This window comes from Macrotis lagotis, chromosome X (genome assembly GCF_037893015.1).
Source record: "Macrotis lagotis isolate mMagLag1 chromosome X, bilby.v1.9.chrom.fasta, whole genome shotgun sequence".
Taxonomy (NCBI): domain Eukaryota; kingdom Metazoa; phylum Chordata; class Mammalia; order Peramelemorphia; family Peramelidae; genus Macrotis; species Macrotis lagotis.
This window is the reverse complement of record NC_133666.1, coordinates 151,322,997-151,337,991: the sequence shown is the minus strand read 5'-3', so window position 1 is coordinate 151,337,991 and position 14,995 is coordinate 151,322,997. Positions and strand designations below refer to the sequence as shown.

Genomic DNA, 14,995 nt, shown 5'->3' with positions numbered 1-14,995 from the left:
TTCATGTAGTCTCAAAAAAAATATCATTTTCATGGTATAAGGACAAAGTCCTAAGTGGGAACTATATAGTGTACCTATATAATATTTAAAAGACTGAAAAAAACTCTTTGGTCTCAGGACAATTATTTACAACATTATATTGTCTAGATAATATTTTTAAGAATATATAGGACATGAAAAATATCTATCTAGCTGTTAGTGATTTTATTATTTTCGATTTTTATTATATTTGATTTTTAATAATGATTTTAAAAGTTTGTGTCATTTCTTGCTTTTTTCCTTTAACAAGTGGCATAGAAATTTTTTCCAACTCTAAGAGATGTAACTAGTTATTTAGATACTATATATGTCTACAAAAACAGCAAGGCAAAATGTGTATGAGATCTAGCCTCAGTCAAGAAATTTAGCCTCTGTCACATGTTGACTGTATATACCTGGGCCAATCACTTAGCCTTGCATTGCCTCAAGAAACTCTCTAAAAGAGTTGCTGAGGAGATACTCTTCCTTCTTCTTGGGTACAGAAGGCCCTCATCAAGAATGCCAATGAAACTCTAGGGTTTGGTCTAAAAAGATAAGCTACGTGGTTAGGTTATTTGAAAATGTCATTTTTTGTAGTTGATATTCAAGGAAATCACTGCAAAGATGATTCTTGTTTAAAAAAAAGAGACATGTTATCATTTAGAATTGGAGTGTTATCATTTTAAGTCTGGAAAGAGATACACTGTATTTTAGAATTGTATGCTAAAATGCCACTGGCAGTATTTTTAGAAATGTTGATACTTTAAAGGATTTTTTAAAATCACATTGCTGGGGGTATTTCTAGCCACACCCAATCATTTCACATGATTCTTGGGCATGTTATATTTAAGAAAGTTCCTTTCGGAATTTTCACATCTTGGAAATGGTACTTCTAAGCAATTAGAGATTTCCAGCTTCTTAGTTCAAAAAAGATGTTGAGCAATGGGGTGTGTTTTAATTACACTAAAATTAAGCCCTCTGAAGCAAATTACTTATGAGTCTATTCCTTGCTAGAAAAAATTGATCTTATACAAACTGTCTCATTACTACAAAGGGGCATAATAAAGAGCAATTTAAAAAAAAGAAAATCCATTTTTAAATTGGATAAAATGTCTCATGGCTTCAACGAAAGGATATTTGCTTCATTGGCACTGCAGCATTTAAAAAGAAAAAAAACCGTGTCCTCAAAGGACAAGAATTCTAGTCATTTATCCACTGAGAAAATCTGGCTTCATTATGAATTACTGCATAGCACTTCTACAACTTTTTTATTTAACATTATTCCTAACTGTAATTTTGTCGGACGAAAAATCCATGGTTGGTCCTTTAGTCAGAGAATTTCAAAAGTCTTATATTTTGAAGCAACTTACAGGAATGATTTGGCCACAAACACCAACAGGTTCATGTCTTGTGTAAGAGAAATACTTTCCATCTAAAACAAGCAAACATAGTAAATTCAAAGATACATTTACAATAGCTATGATGCATAAAACCAACTATTAAAGTATATACAAAATAGAAACTCATGATATGGTATATTACCTGCCCACAGGCCAAATCAACTATCTTGATGGTTGGGTATTGAATATGCTCTAAAAGGTAGTGTATTCCTTTCCCTCGAATATTACAAACAATATCTGAAAATATTTCCAGAATACAAGTGGCAAAATGGCAATGAATAGAGTGAAAGTGGGGAGATGTAGGGAAAGTGCCAAAAACTACAGTTCTGCAAACTTTAGTATGCCAAGATTTAATAGCAAAATGAAACCAGGATTTCTATAACATACAGGTTCTGTTTTCTTTGCTGGAGGCACAACCTCCTTCAGTGATTTTCCCCAAATGTTTTTTTTAAGAAATAAAAACAAACAAAACCCCTAAGAAACCACAAACATTTCTTCTAATAATCCCTTTTTCTTCCCCATTAAAGACAACTGGTTTATGTCTGATTTTTAACTTCATTCCACATATTAAAAGATTTCATTTGGTCTTTCCTACTAAATGTTGTTTAAATTTCTGTAGATAGGCCCTAGAGTAACATAGTGTCTATTAGAAGACAGGTCAGTGTCCTATTTCCTCTTTGTTTTTCAGCAGAACCTGGTTAAGTACTTTAAACAATTGTTTCTGTTAATTGTTCACTCATGTCTGACTTTTTTGTGATCCTATGTAACACAATCAGGCTTCTTCTGTTCTGCACTCTCTCTCATCTCCCATGGTCTGTCCAAGCTCATGTTTGTTGCTTCCATGACACCATCTATCCATCTTATCCCCTGCTATCTACTTCTCCTTTTTGCCTTCAAACTTTCCCAACATCTGTGTCTCCTCATAATTTGACTAAAGTATTTAATATTCAGTTTCAGTATTTGTCCTTCCAATGAATAGTCAATTAATTCTTTATGGACTTTTATACCTAGTATATACTTAATGGATTTTTGTTGTATTTTTATACCTACTTATTAATATAATCTTGTCAATTTTATTCCTTTTATTTAATCAATCTAGAAACTAGTGTCTCAAAAAGAGCTACATGATGTACTTCACTATTTTCTTACCCTCTTGTGTTTCATTTCCCATGAACTCCCCAATGCCCATCTCATTTCTGTGGTTCATTTCTACTTGGCCTTTTTATTGTTTTTTAGGTGGTTGCAGTGCCAATATGGCTATTAAAATCCTTGGAGAAAGTTAAGGATCATCTCCATCAAATTTTCAACTACTGGATTCATTTAATTAAGAGAGTGAGATTGTTCTTCAAAGAGTAGAGACAGACTAGGACCATGTTTTCATAGGACCGGTTAGGTTTTACCAGTTAGGTTTTAGATGATTATTTGGCTTATCTTCCAATTTTCTGGTAAAACTCCATTATAAAACCAATAAATAAAATTTCTACCTGTGTATCATTTTGAGCTAGTCTGTTCTGGAGTTAAGTTGAACCAAATTCCAATGGTGTTTCAAATTCTCCAAATTTCTATTTACCTTTTCCATTTAGTTTTACATATATATGTATATATATATATATATATATATATACACACACAAGTGGCAAAATGGCAATGAATAGAGTGTGTGTGTACATATATGTGTATATATTTACTATATTCATATTTCTATCTCTATACACACATATATATACACAAACATATGCATATACATATATACACACTCTTAGACTCATTTTCATCATTCTATGAATTAACAAGCTTCTATGGGAATTTAAATAATAGTACAAAACAAGATACGGGGTAGCTGATTGTGCTGATATATTATTGGAGCATGGAAAGAATCCTAGTTAATTACCTGGTAACTGAGTATAACATTGCAGAAAAAAAGAAAAAAAGGCAAAATATCAGCTTGAAAATTTGACCCTTGGGTTGAAAAGAGTATAAATTTGACTCTACTCAATTGAAGGATTTTTAATATTTATTAAAGTATTTCTAAACCTGTTAGCATAATTTTGAAGAATCTGTAATTAAAGGGACATTGATAATTATTAGTAGACCACAGTACCTGCTAAAGTGAAATTTTTTCCATTATCAAATAATTTTTAAGAGCTCAAATTTACTTACCTATTGGGATTGTACGACCCTGAATCTTATCTGCCCAGCTTGCAAAATAACGCAAAATCTTCACACAGCCACCTAAATCCATCAGATATGCATTGGAAAAGACTTTTCCACCATTCACAGATTCTATTGTCTAGGGGGAAAAAGACAATTCAAAATAAGCTCAATATATTTATCTTGAATTTAAAAGAAAATATGGCACTATTACTTATTTAGATAACAATGCCACTCCAGTGAAAAGACAGCATGGTATAGCAAAGAATCCAAAGTTTGAAATTAGGACAATTTGATTTTGTCTCTGAGAGGTAATGTCTACACACTCTGAGTAAGCAAACCACTCTGTTTATGCTTGTGCTAACTCCCTACATTTATCTACTAGATACACTGCAGTATTTAGCATGGAGATAGTATACTAGAGTCCCTCACACTGATGCACTCATAAATCTGTGCTGTACATACTCTAGCAAATATATCTTCTAAAGTTTAAGCTGCAGTCTCATAAAATGTACTGAACTAAAAATGTACTAAATGTACTGTATTTGGATCATCTGGTTTTCTTTCTGATTGTCTTTAGGTAGATAGGACTTTTTAATGTGTTTGTGTGTGTGTGTGTGTGTGTGTGTGTGTGTGTGTGTGTGTGTAACAGAACCTTTTAGCAATCTGGTGAAACCCATGGATCCTTTCTCATAATGTTTATTAAATATGTAAAATAAAAAAGTAAGACTACAATGGAAACTCATTATACTAAAATAAAATTGTAAAGAGTTCATGGATATCAAGTTAAGAGCTCCTGATACAGATAGATATTCATTGCCTAAAAGGAGTACATGGAAAGGAGTAGTATCAGACAAGTCTGTGATAGCATTAAGGCACCAAATGATGGGGAGTCCTGAATACATGGTTAAAAATAAATGAAAAGCACTGAGGAATTTTGGATGGAAGGGTGACGTGGCCCAGTCTACCAAGGAAGATTTAAATGTTACATTTCTTTCTTCTCCTCTCTCCTCACCATCTAAGACGGAAACTTCACCAAAGCAGGAACACTGTCTTAATGTCTTAAAAGCAGTAATGATATGACTCCTTCAATACCAAGCACAATGTTTTGAATGTCAGAGACACTTGGTAGATGGTTGCATAATGAGTACTTTTCTAGCTGTTCTGTAGGTCCATAATTAAATAAATGATGATTTCTTTGATCCTAGATAGCCTTGATAATATCGGTAAAATTGTAGGTTCCCTGTTGCTATAGATATTCAGGAAGCTGTGGATAATACTGAAACTGGTTTTTTACATGTTGCTCTAAATTTTATGGAATAATTTCACATCATTTAAATAGATCTAATATATGAACTTTACAACACTGACTGTAAATAAGGTTTATTTGGAATTAAGAGGGCTGGATGAAATTCCAACTCTGCCACTTGTTAATTGAGGGGTCTTAGACAAATCACTTGACTTATGTGTCTCAGCCTCTTTATCTATAAGCTGAGGTTGTTTGACTATATTAATTTCCATTATCCCTTCCAGAATGAGAATGTTTTGATGCTATAAACCTTGTACAAGTCATTCCTAGAACCTGATTATTATCTGTCTCCATAAATGTTCCAGATTTGTTGGAAGGAAAGTAAACACTAGTTAAGATATTGTTTAAGAGTTCAATTGATTAAATTTGGATTTGTATCATAATTAAAATATAGATGTGATGGGCTCTTGGAGATCTGCAAATCTAAACAAAGGGGATTTTTTTGACTGAACTTAATAGGGGAGAGAAAGTGGGAAAAAAAATCCATCTACCAAACTTGGTACTTTAAAGAGTAGTCACCAACATAGAAAGGATCATGGAAGTAGGTGCCCAAAAATTCAAAGGAACAATGAAGTGGGCAGTGACAAAAACCTACCACCTCAGATAGTCATGTACTAATGCCCAAAATATAGGCATAATGCTTGGTATTTTCCAAGTAGATGCTAAATTGAATTCCTTTCCCCTTCCACTGATATGGCAGCCAAAAAGATATTTCAGTTTTTGAATTGAATTGAATTCTCATAGAAAAGGTATTCAACTTTTTTAAATTGTAGGAACCACTGGAAGAAATTATATGGAAGCAAATTTTGACTCACTATAAGGAAAGAATTGCTAACCATGGAATCCTTGGAAGTAGTGGCTTCTTTTTATTTGAGCACTTCAAGCAAAGATTAGAAGATACTTTGGGGATAAGTTCTAGATGGATTAAACTAGATGCTTTCTGAATCCTTTCTGGCTCCGAGTCTCTATGATTTTGTGAGGGTGTTTTGCAATACTTTAAAAGTGCTACCAAACACTAAAATGTTTTTGAGAGGCAACAGGAAACCCTGGATAGAGAACTTGTCTGAAACAAATGCATCTGAGTCCTAACACTGACTATGTGATCCTGAATGAATCAGACTCACTCAGTGCTCCATATGAATCACTAATATTATAAATTGTAGGGAAGAGTCTACCCTGATTGATAGCATTTCCTTAATTGGTATATTCACTATATCAATTAAACAACATGATTAACCATTTTCTTATCCTATCAAAGTTATATTATTATTATTAAAATCATTATGTGCAAAAAAGACTTTCAATAAGATTCTTTTCAGCTCTTAGGAGTGAGAAGTAAAACAGCTTGTAAAAGAATTCCTTAAAACCTTGAAGAATTTGTTTTTTGAGAACATAAAATCATCACTGCCAACAAAAACAACTAATAACAAAGAATAAAATTGAGGCCTCTACACATCTCCTGCTTCATCTGGTGCAAACTTACTGCCAATAGCAGACGATCTCTTTCAATTAAATCAGCCAGTTTGTTCAGGAGCCGTCCTCTCTCTGAAGCATCCATTGTCCGCCAAGGGGAGCCAATCTGAAAAGCTTCTCTAGCTGCTTTCACTGCCTTATCGACATCCTCCTAAAAAATCAAAGAAATCTAAATTCAGAAGAAGTATACTCAAGCAATATTTCTCAATTTAACTTCAACATGGAACGCTTTGGGTATCTAAGTATGCTGATAGAACTCATATGCATTGGCTTAAAATTATGAAACATTTTGACAAAAAAAAGCAAAAACTGGGTAAATTACATTAAAAAAGAAGGAATTATGGCTATTTTCATTTTTCCAAATGTTTATCTGATTGAAGTGTTTTGTAGATGTCTTTTAAATATAGATATTTTTTGATGGAAAAAATACACATATGGCAAATCTAATAGGATGCGAAGATAGAGAATACTTTAAAGAGCACCTATATTGATCCCCTCATTCTTACACTGAAAGAAACAGGAAGTCCAGAGAATTTAACTGATTTGCCTAAGGTCACATATTTAGCACAAATAGGGTTTAAGCCCAAGTTTTCTGACTAAAGGAACTCAATATTCTTTTTGCTACACCAGGCTACCTTTCTTATGCAAACACTTATTCTTTTGAGAACTACACTGTTTAACAATGAAAATCTGAAGAAAGGAAAATAGCTGACTTTGCCTGCTATTCATGTGACATGTATTTGTAGGTTTCCCTAGAGCACTGATGAAGGATTCACTGTAGGAAACATTTTAGAGGACACTGAATCTGAATTCTAGAAGATCTTCAGAATTCCTGTTTCATTCTCTTAGTGTGTGACTCAGGGTAAATCACATAACTTCTCCGTGTTTCAGTCATTTTTTTTTTGGCAAGGCAATGGGGTTAAGTGACTTGCCCAAGGCCACACAGCTAGGTAATTATTAAGTGTCTGAGGTCGGATTTGAACTCAGGTACTCCTGACTCCAGGGCTGGTGCTCTATCCACTGCACCACCTAGCCGTCCCTTTTCCTTTACTCTTACAAGCCTTTATAGAGAAGAAATATGACATTGTAGAAAAGTACTGAATGTAGAGATTCAGGAAATCCAACCTAAAACTTGTTTCAGTGCTATTAGTGAGTCATTAAAAACCTGTGAAACCTTAAATTTCATCAATATGTAAAATGGACATAATATCATATTTCTTTACAAGTCTATTGTGACAGTCACTTTCTAAACTCTAAGATATATATTATGGGTCACTATTTTGCTGATTTTTTTCTTTTAACATTTTGTTATCATTTGTTTTCATATCACTTGGAATTCTTGTAGCCCTCCTTTCCTTTTCTAACAGAGTAATTTTCATTACAACAATCAATTAGGAGAAAAAGGAAAAAAATAAAATTTAGCCAAATTTAAATTGATTAATGCATTAATATACAGTGTTCCACTCTTTCCACAACCTTTGAAAAGGATTGGAGATAGGTGTGGTGGGGGGATTCCCTTGTCATATTGCTTTGGGAACTAAACTTGTTCTTTGAAACTTCACAACATTTATTTTCCCACTGTTATATGGTGGTTGTTCTTTTCCATTTTCATTATGTTGTTATATGTTATTTTCATCACTGTTGTATATGTTATTTTCTGACTACATATTTAATTTCATGTCAGTTCATTTTTCTTTCCTTGAGTCAACTGCATTCCTCAAGTTCATTGTTATTGTACAATAATATTCTATTTTATTCACACATTACAATTTGTTCAGGCATTCTTCAACAATAGTCTTTCCTTTGCTTCTACTTCTTTGCTACCACAGAAAACACTATATTTTGTCCTATATAGACAGTTTTCCTCCACCCCTTCTTTTTTGTCAGCTGCATCTTGGAATATATGATTAGCAGAGGAATCTTGTTGTCAAAAGGTAGGGATACTTTAGTCACATAGTCCCAAATTTCTTTCCAGGAATGGTTTTAGCAACTAATTCTATTAGCGATGCATTAATGCCTCTGACTTTTTCGCAACATTCTCAACTTTGACTTTTCCCATCTTTGCCAATTTTCTGGACATGAAGTAAAAACCAAAGGGTGTTTTAGTGTGCACTTCTCTTATTATTAGGGATCTGGAGCATTTATTCATATATATTTTAATAATAGTTTGTAATTGTATTAATTTAATGGCCTCAATAATGATTTATTTTTCTTTTGAGAATTATTTGATTTCTTTACCTATTTGGGACTTTCTTTTAGTCATATATTTGTTAAACTATTGAAGATTGTAACTATGGATTAAATACTAATATAAAATTTTAGCGGTAGAGCTCTTCTCTTTTATTGTAGATAAATTAATATAGTATAATTGCTTTAAGTTTATTCATTTAATTCATTTGGAATGAATTTTCTTACATTAATTCATGTAACCAAAATTATCTATTTGATCATTATCTCTTTTTTGTTTTGCTAAGAATGCATCTCCTAGGTATACATGTGAAAGCCTCATATATTCTATAGTAGAATCTCATTTGTTGTTGTTGCTGTTGCTAAAGTGATACTTCTCTAATCATTTAGGCTATATCATATAACTTGGTATTATAAGCTATTGTTCTTTGTTATTGGTCCTGTCTTACCAAAGTGTAAACTAATAGAGGATGGGATCTATTTCTTTTTTTTCATAGCTTTCTCCCTTCTTACCTAAAAAACATGGCTGTGTGTGTGTGTGTGTGTGTGTGTGTGTGTGTGTGTATGTGTGTGTGTGGATGTATGTATGTGTGTGAGAGAGAGAGAGAGAGAGATAGCCTCCAACAAGAGAGGAGGGGAAGAAAAGATAGATGAGTGTTCAAATATATACTTGTTTAATAATCTTGCATTTAACATTAAGGATCCAACAACTTTCCAGATCCACCAGCATTTATCTTCATAATTTTATATCACCCTTGTCATAAACTATTTTTGACAAAAACAAAAGATTCTCCTTTCTTCGACCTCATAGAATCTCAAGTTTTTTTTTGAGGCTCAATTCAGAAGACAACTCTTAACTGAGTTCTTTTCTGAATGTCACCTTTATGCCTTAACTTACATTCTTTGAGTACCTGTTTTACCTCCCAGTAGTATGTAAGCCCCATGAGGAAAAGGAATGTTTCACTTTAGTCTTTGGTTTCCCATTACTTCCCCCAGTATCGTTCCTATAGTAGTTAATGAAAATGTAATTGAATTAGCAATTTACTTGAGTACAAATTAGGCTAAGATTTTCAGAGCAAATGTAAAATGTTTCCTTAAGTTAAATTATTCTACTAACATTTTAGAGAATAGATGACATTTACAGTAAGACACAACTTGGAATTCACAGACAGACATTAAAAACAGAAATTTAACGTAGGACTGATGGTCAAGCACTACATATGTAGATAAATCTTAATCTCTATGATTTATTACATTGAGATGTGGCTTTATTTCTTATATTCTGTTCCCTAAGTTAAATAAAAGAAGTCTGACCCTGCTGCTTTGAAATAAAGCAAATCACCAGGACCAGTAAGGCTGTCTGCATGCTATCAGGAGAACACAACTTACACATTATATACTGACTGCCTTGTATTTAAACAGATCTGTGTGGTGTAATTTTCATAGTGTGGTTCTGTTCAGTGTTCAGTCCATAGTTTTATCCTTATATGGCCAATCATAGACATTCTGGCCTCCCAAAGAGAGACCACATAGCCAAATGGACCGGAAATCTGTCCAGAAATTTGAATTTTCTATTTCTTGCCTACATCAGACCTTATGTCCCTTATGTTTAAAAAAGGTTTTGAGAACTTGAATGCATCATAAAATATAGTACCATAGCAGACTGTTTGACCTGTGATGCAAAAATGAAAAACAACACAACAAAAACTCTGAATATCTTGCTGATGTGACTTTAGGAACTTAGCTATGGACCTCTTCCTCATTTCAGGTGACTCTTCCTCTTGCAGTAATTCATCAAGAATTCATCATATTCTTGACTTAGGTCTCTTGAGTAAAACACAGATTTCTTGACCCCCCTTTCTTTGTATCTCTACAACAATGACTTTTTACTTATCTTTTATGGGGTTTTTTTTTTAGGTTTTTGCAAGTCAATGGGGTTAAGTGGCTTGCCCAAGGCCACACAGCTAGGTAATTATTAAGTGTCTGAGGCCGCATTTGAACTCAGGTACCACTGACTCCAGGGCCAGTGCTCTATCCATTGTGTCACCTAGCCGCCCCCCTTTTTTACTTATCTTGATTGACTTCGTTATCCTATGGTGACCTTTTCCTTCTCTTATCTACCATGAGATTAGGGACAATTAGTATAAATTTTTGCTTAGATCCTTGAACATTACATATTCTGTCTATTCATCTAGATTGAATCTCTGTAACCTGTATTTCTGTAACAATTCCCCCAGGAATTGTTCCCTAATTTTTCATTTATGCTCTGTTTCCCCAGATTATAAATTTTTTGATTCATCTTTTATATCCTTTCTCACATATCCTTTATATTCTTTCTGTCACTTAAGTGGAGCTTCAAGGTTTGCAATATACATGTTATTTCATTGAAATCTTCATGTGAGGTAGGACCCTATTATTCATCTTATTTTATATCTGGGGATTCTGAGTCATAGAGATATAAAGGAACTTGTCCAGAGTCATACAGCTAGTAATATTTTCTAAAACAAGATTTAAACTCTGGTCTTCCTGACTATAAACTTGAATGCCTCATTATGAAATACAGCAGACTTGGTCTCAAGAGAGCACAAGGTTCTATCTACTAGGCTTCCATTGTGAATTGATGTTTTTTAAAAAAAATTAATTCCAGCATGAAAATGGACTTGGTATTATAAGCTGTCTATTGTTCTTTGCTATTAGCCCTATCTTACCAAAATGTAAATTGATAGAGGATGGGATCTATTTCTTTTTTTCCTTAACTTTCTCCCCTCATACCTAGAACATGGTCATCTCTAGACTGCTTTTGCCAGACCTGTGAGTTCATTGATGTAGGGAACTTGCAGTAAACAATTTTCCTCTGCCATTGCAATCCACACATCCTCCACCTCTTACAGTCTCAAGAGAGTTGCCAGAAGCATTGGAAATTTCATGAGTTTCTCAAGGTAATGAAGTCAGAGCTAGTCTCTTGATGCTGAGGACAGCTCTCTATTTCATATCCTCCCTGATTCTCAAGCATGTGGGTGACTCCATGTGTGTGCTTGCATGTTCACATTCTCATTTGTCTAGAATGTCATATTTATGTTTGGAGAAACTTGCTGTATGTGTCTTTGTGTGTGTGTGTGTGTCTATCTATCTATCTATCTATATCTATCTATCTATCTATCTATCTATCTATCTATCTATCTATCTATCTAAACATGTTATATATTAATGGAACCAAATTAGTAATCAGAGAAAGTAGAGTACACATATGCATCCATATACAGAAATACATATATAAAATATGACCAAAGGGCAAATACTGATTTATCCAATTTAACATTCCATTCTTTCTGAACTTCTTTAGTCAGGACACATCTGTCTCTATCCTGAATATAATCTATTCTGGACCCAGGATCCCTTTTTTGCTTAGATCCCTGAACATTACATATTCTGTCTATTCATCTAGATTGAATTTCCATAACCTGGCTATCCCCCAGGAAGTCTGTGTCCCTTGAGTGCCTGCCAATCTCATTCTCCCCAGATGAAGCTTGACTACCCCTTCTTGGCTTGCTCTGAAGCATATCCTCTTGCTAGAGGCTGATTTCTAATATTAGCTCACATTTATATAGTATTTTACAGTTTCAAAATTCCAACTCTCTTTTGAAGAGGGCTACAGTAGGAAGAGTACAGGGGAGCTTGATGTCCTATTGAGTGACTACCTCTGAATCCTGGCTTTCTCCTACTCTTTGAAGGAGGAAGTAAAAATATGATGCCTCCACTTAGAGATAAGAAAATTGAATCCCTAAGAGGGGAAAAAATTTGCCTAAAGTCACAGAGCTAGTAAGCAGGGGCTTGATCTTCTGATCCCAAATCCAGGGTTCTTTTCACTATATCACACACAAATTATTCTTTGAGCTTTTTTTTTTTTGAAATTTTGAATTTGATAATCATTGAAACCATATCAAGACATAAAGGAAAGCAGAGAATACAAAGAATTGTGAACTTATGTCATAGAGTATTTTACTTTTAATGTATTTATATAATATATAATATATTAAATTTTATATATATATATATATATATATATATATATATATGAACCAGGAATTTATACCTTCTCCAATTCCCTGTCTTTTCTTCTTTGTAATTTAAAAAAATACTTTCCTGATACTCTTCCTAGCCTCCATACCCCTACGTCTTTCATTTCTTGCCAAACCACATCCCTATTCTGCCTAGATGCTGGAATAAAAATTGTGTACAGTCAAGATAAATAGATCAAAATGTTGACCATATCTGACAATGAGGAGGAGAATCATGGTCCTGTGTTCTAGACAATCAAGTCCCTACCAGGAGGTAGAATGTATGTTCTCCATCACATTTTAGAAATCAAAGTTCTGAATTCTTTCAGAATTGCTTCCCTTTTTACTATAATGGTAAATATATATATTGTTCTTGTGGGTCTACTCACTTCACTCTGTTAGCAGCTCATACAAGTCTTTCCATATTTTTCATAATTTGTCACGTTCATTATCTCCTCTGTTACATTATGGCAGGGAGAAAACACTGGGCATTGGAACATAATGTCAAAGGAGAGCTGCATGGGCAGCTATATCAGTTGTCTGAAGACAAATCTGGATCAGTTCAGGGAAGCTCAGGACTAGGACATTAGCTTCAGGAATAGATTTTTATTGGCCACAAAAAACTAACACAAAAGGGATTATGATCTATATCCTCTATGGTTTGTTTGAAGAGAAGAAACTGCTCAGGGATCTATTGTATCTTATTTTGTATGCTTATCACAAACAGTGGGCATGAAAGTGCCAAGGGCTGATAATGGAATATTTTCTGGGATAAACAAATAAGCAGGTCAATTTAGCTGAATTGTAATTGTATATGTAATATTAAATCAAAAGTAATGAGTAAGCAGTTTATGAAAACTTTTTTTAAACTTTGTTTTCTTTTGTATCTACTATAAACATTTTAATGGGTATTTCAAATTCCAGTAATTAATGTGTTAGTAAATATAGTCATGTTCTATTATTAGTCTTCAATTAATTGTCCATATAGCCTGAAAGAACCACTAAAATGAAAAGCAAACCAGTTTATACTCAAAACTATCTATGATTAGTAATCTCTACTTGGTCTTCCCTTCCCCATCTTCTAGTTAAAACAACATTTTGAATGGCAGCATATAGGCTTGTTACTAGTACTATTCTATACACAAATTAAATTCCTAAAATCTCTTGGTTCATTATCTAAAGAATCAGTTCCAGAATATTAGGTTTACAATGACTGTGTAATTTGCCAAATTTGAATATTTCATTAAGCAATGTAGTTAACAGCATTTATCTTTACACATTTCTCTATAGAACTGTTAGAAAGAAGGCAAATCTTTGTGCTAAATAGTAATCATTAACTTTTTCTCAATGAATTATTAAGACTGTTCCTGAAGGGTGAAAGTTACATGAAGAGAACTGAATGTTAAGTGATCAGTAGTTGCATTTCCTGAGGAATTTAAATGCTTAGTAATCCAGACCACTTGATTTTGTGTATAATTTAAAATTTTAAGTTCAGTAGTAGACAATAAGCATATAGGGTGATAATTAGAATTTTTGGTCCATGGGGCAAATTCAGTTACAGTGTGTATTTGAGTGTGTGTGTGTGTGTGTGTGTGTGTGTGTGTGTGTGTGTGTGTGTGATATTACTCATCACCTGGTGTTTAAAAAAATCACCTCCCAAAGTGTACTACCACATAACTGCTAATCTGGGAAATTCCCTTTGAAAAGAGTGACATAGTTTGCCAGATCTATGTTGGCATCCTTTTGGCAAGGACCATGATACCTGTTTCCACCAATCCCAAGGAGAATAATATGGCAGAGACTATGGGGGGTAGAAAGAAACCAAACCCTGGGAAAAAGTCATATGATAGTGTCAGGACCCAAGGGTGGTAATCTAGAACTAATTGAACGAACAGAATAAACATAAAGGAGAATTTTATAGTAAAGGAGAACTCTGAGGTTCAGAGGTGATGGGTCAAAGATTTCTATGAGAATAAAATATATCTTGTACCCATAGGTATAAATGCTTGGAGGCAAAGCCATAGTGCTTTGCCATAGTGCTTCACCCTAGTTACAGATCTGATTAGTGTTCTTTATTACCATAAAATGGCTTTTGCAAGAATGTGGGCTAACAGATTCATAGCAAAGAAGTCCCCTGATTATTTTTGAATTAGAACTGATCTCCAATTTTCCTGTTTTACAACTTGGAGAAGGAAATACAAATTCCATTTGTGATGCTAATGAAACATTTGTTCTTTTTGCCCCTAAGAACTCAAGACTTGAAATTCCATGACAGCAGAGAGAAGTCTATCAATTGGGAAATGACTAAATAGGCTGCAGTATTAAGACTGAAATGGAATATTATTGTGCTATAGGAAATGACAAGTAGGATGATTTCAGAAAAATCTGAAAAGACTTAC

The 14,995-nt window shown here is 33.6% G+C and overlaps 1 protein-coding gene across 1 annotated transcript in view; it reads right to left on the bottom strand.

The window, feature by feature from the left end:
- Positions 1–14,995, bottom strand: part of LOC141496879 (aldehyde dehydrogenase 1A1) — a 60,836-nt gene that overhangs the window by 23,614 nt on the left and 22,227 nt on the right. Inside the window, exons 4-6 of the mRNA XM_074199454.1 lie at positions 6,362–6,502; positions 3,579–3,708; positions 1,389–1,450 (exon numbers count right to left, since the gene is read on the bottom strand). Of these exons, the coding sequence (XP_074055555.1) occupies positions 1,389–1,450; positions 3,579–3,708; positions 6,362–6,502 (333 nt within the window). The remainder of the gene's footprint in view (positions 1–1,388; positions 1,451–3,578; positions 3,709–6,361; positions 6,503–14,995) is intronic.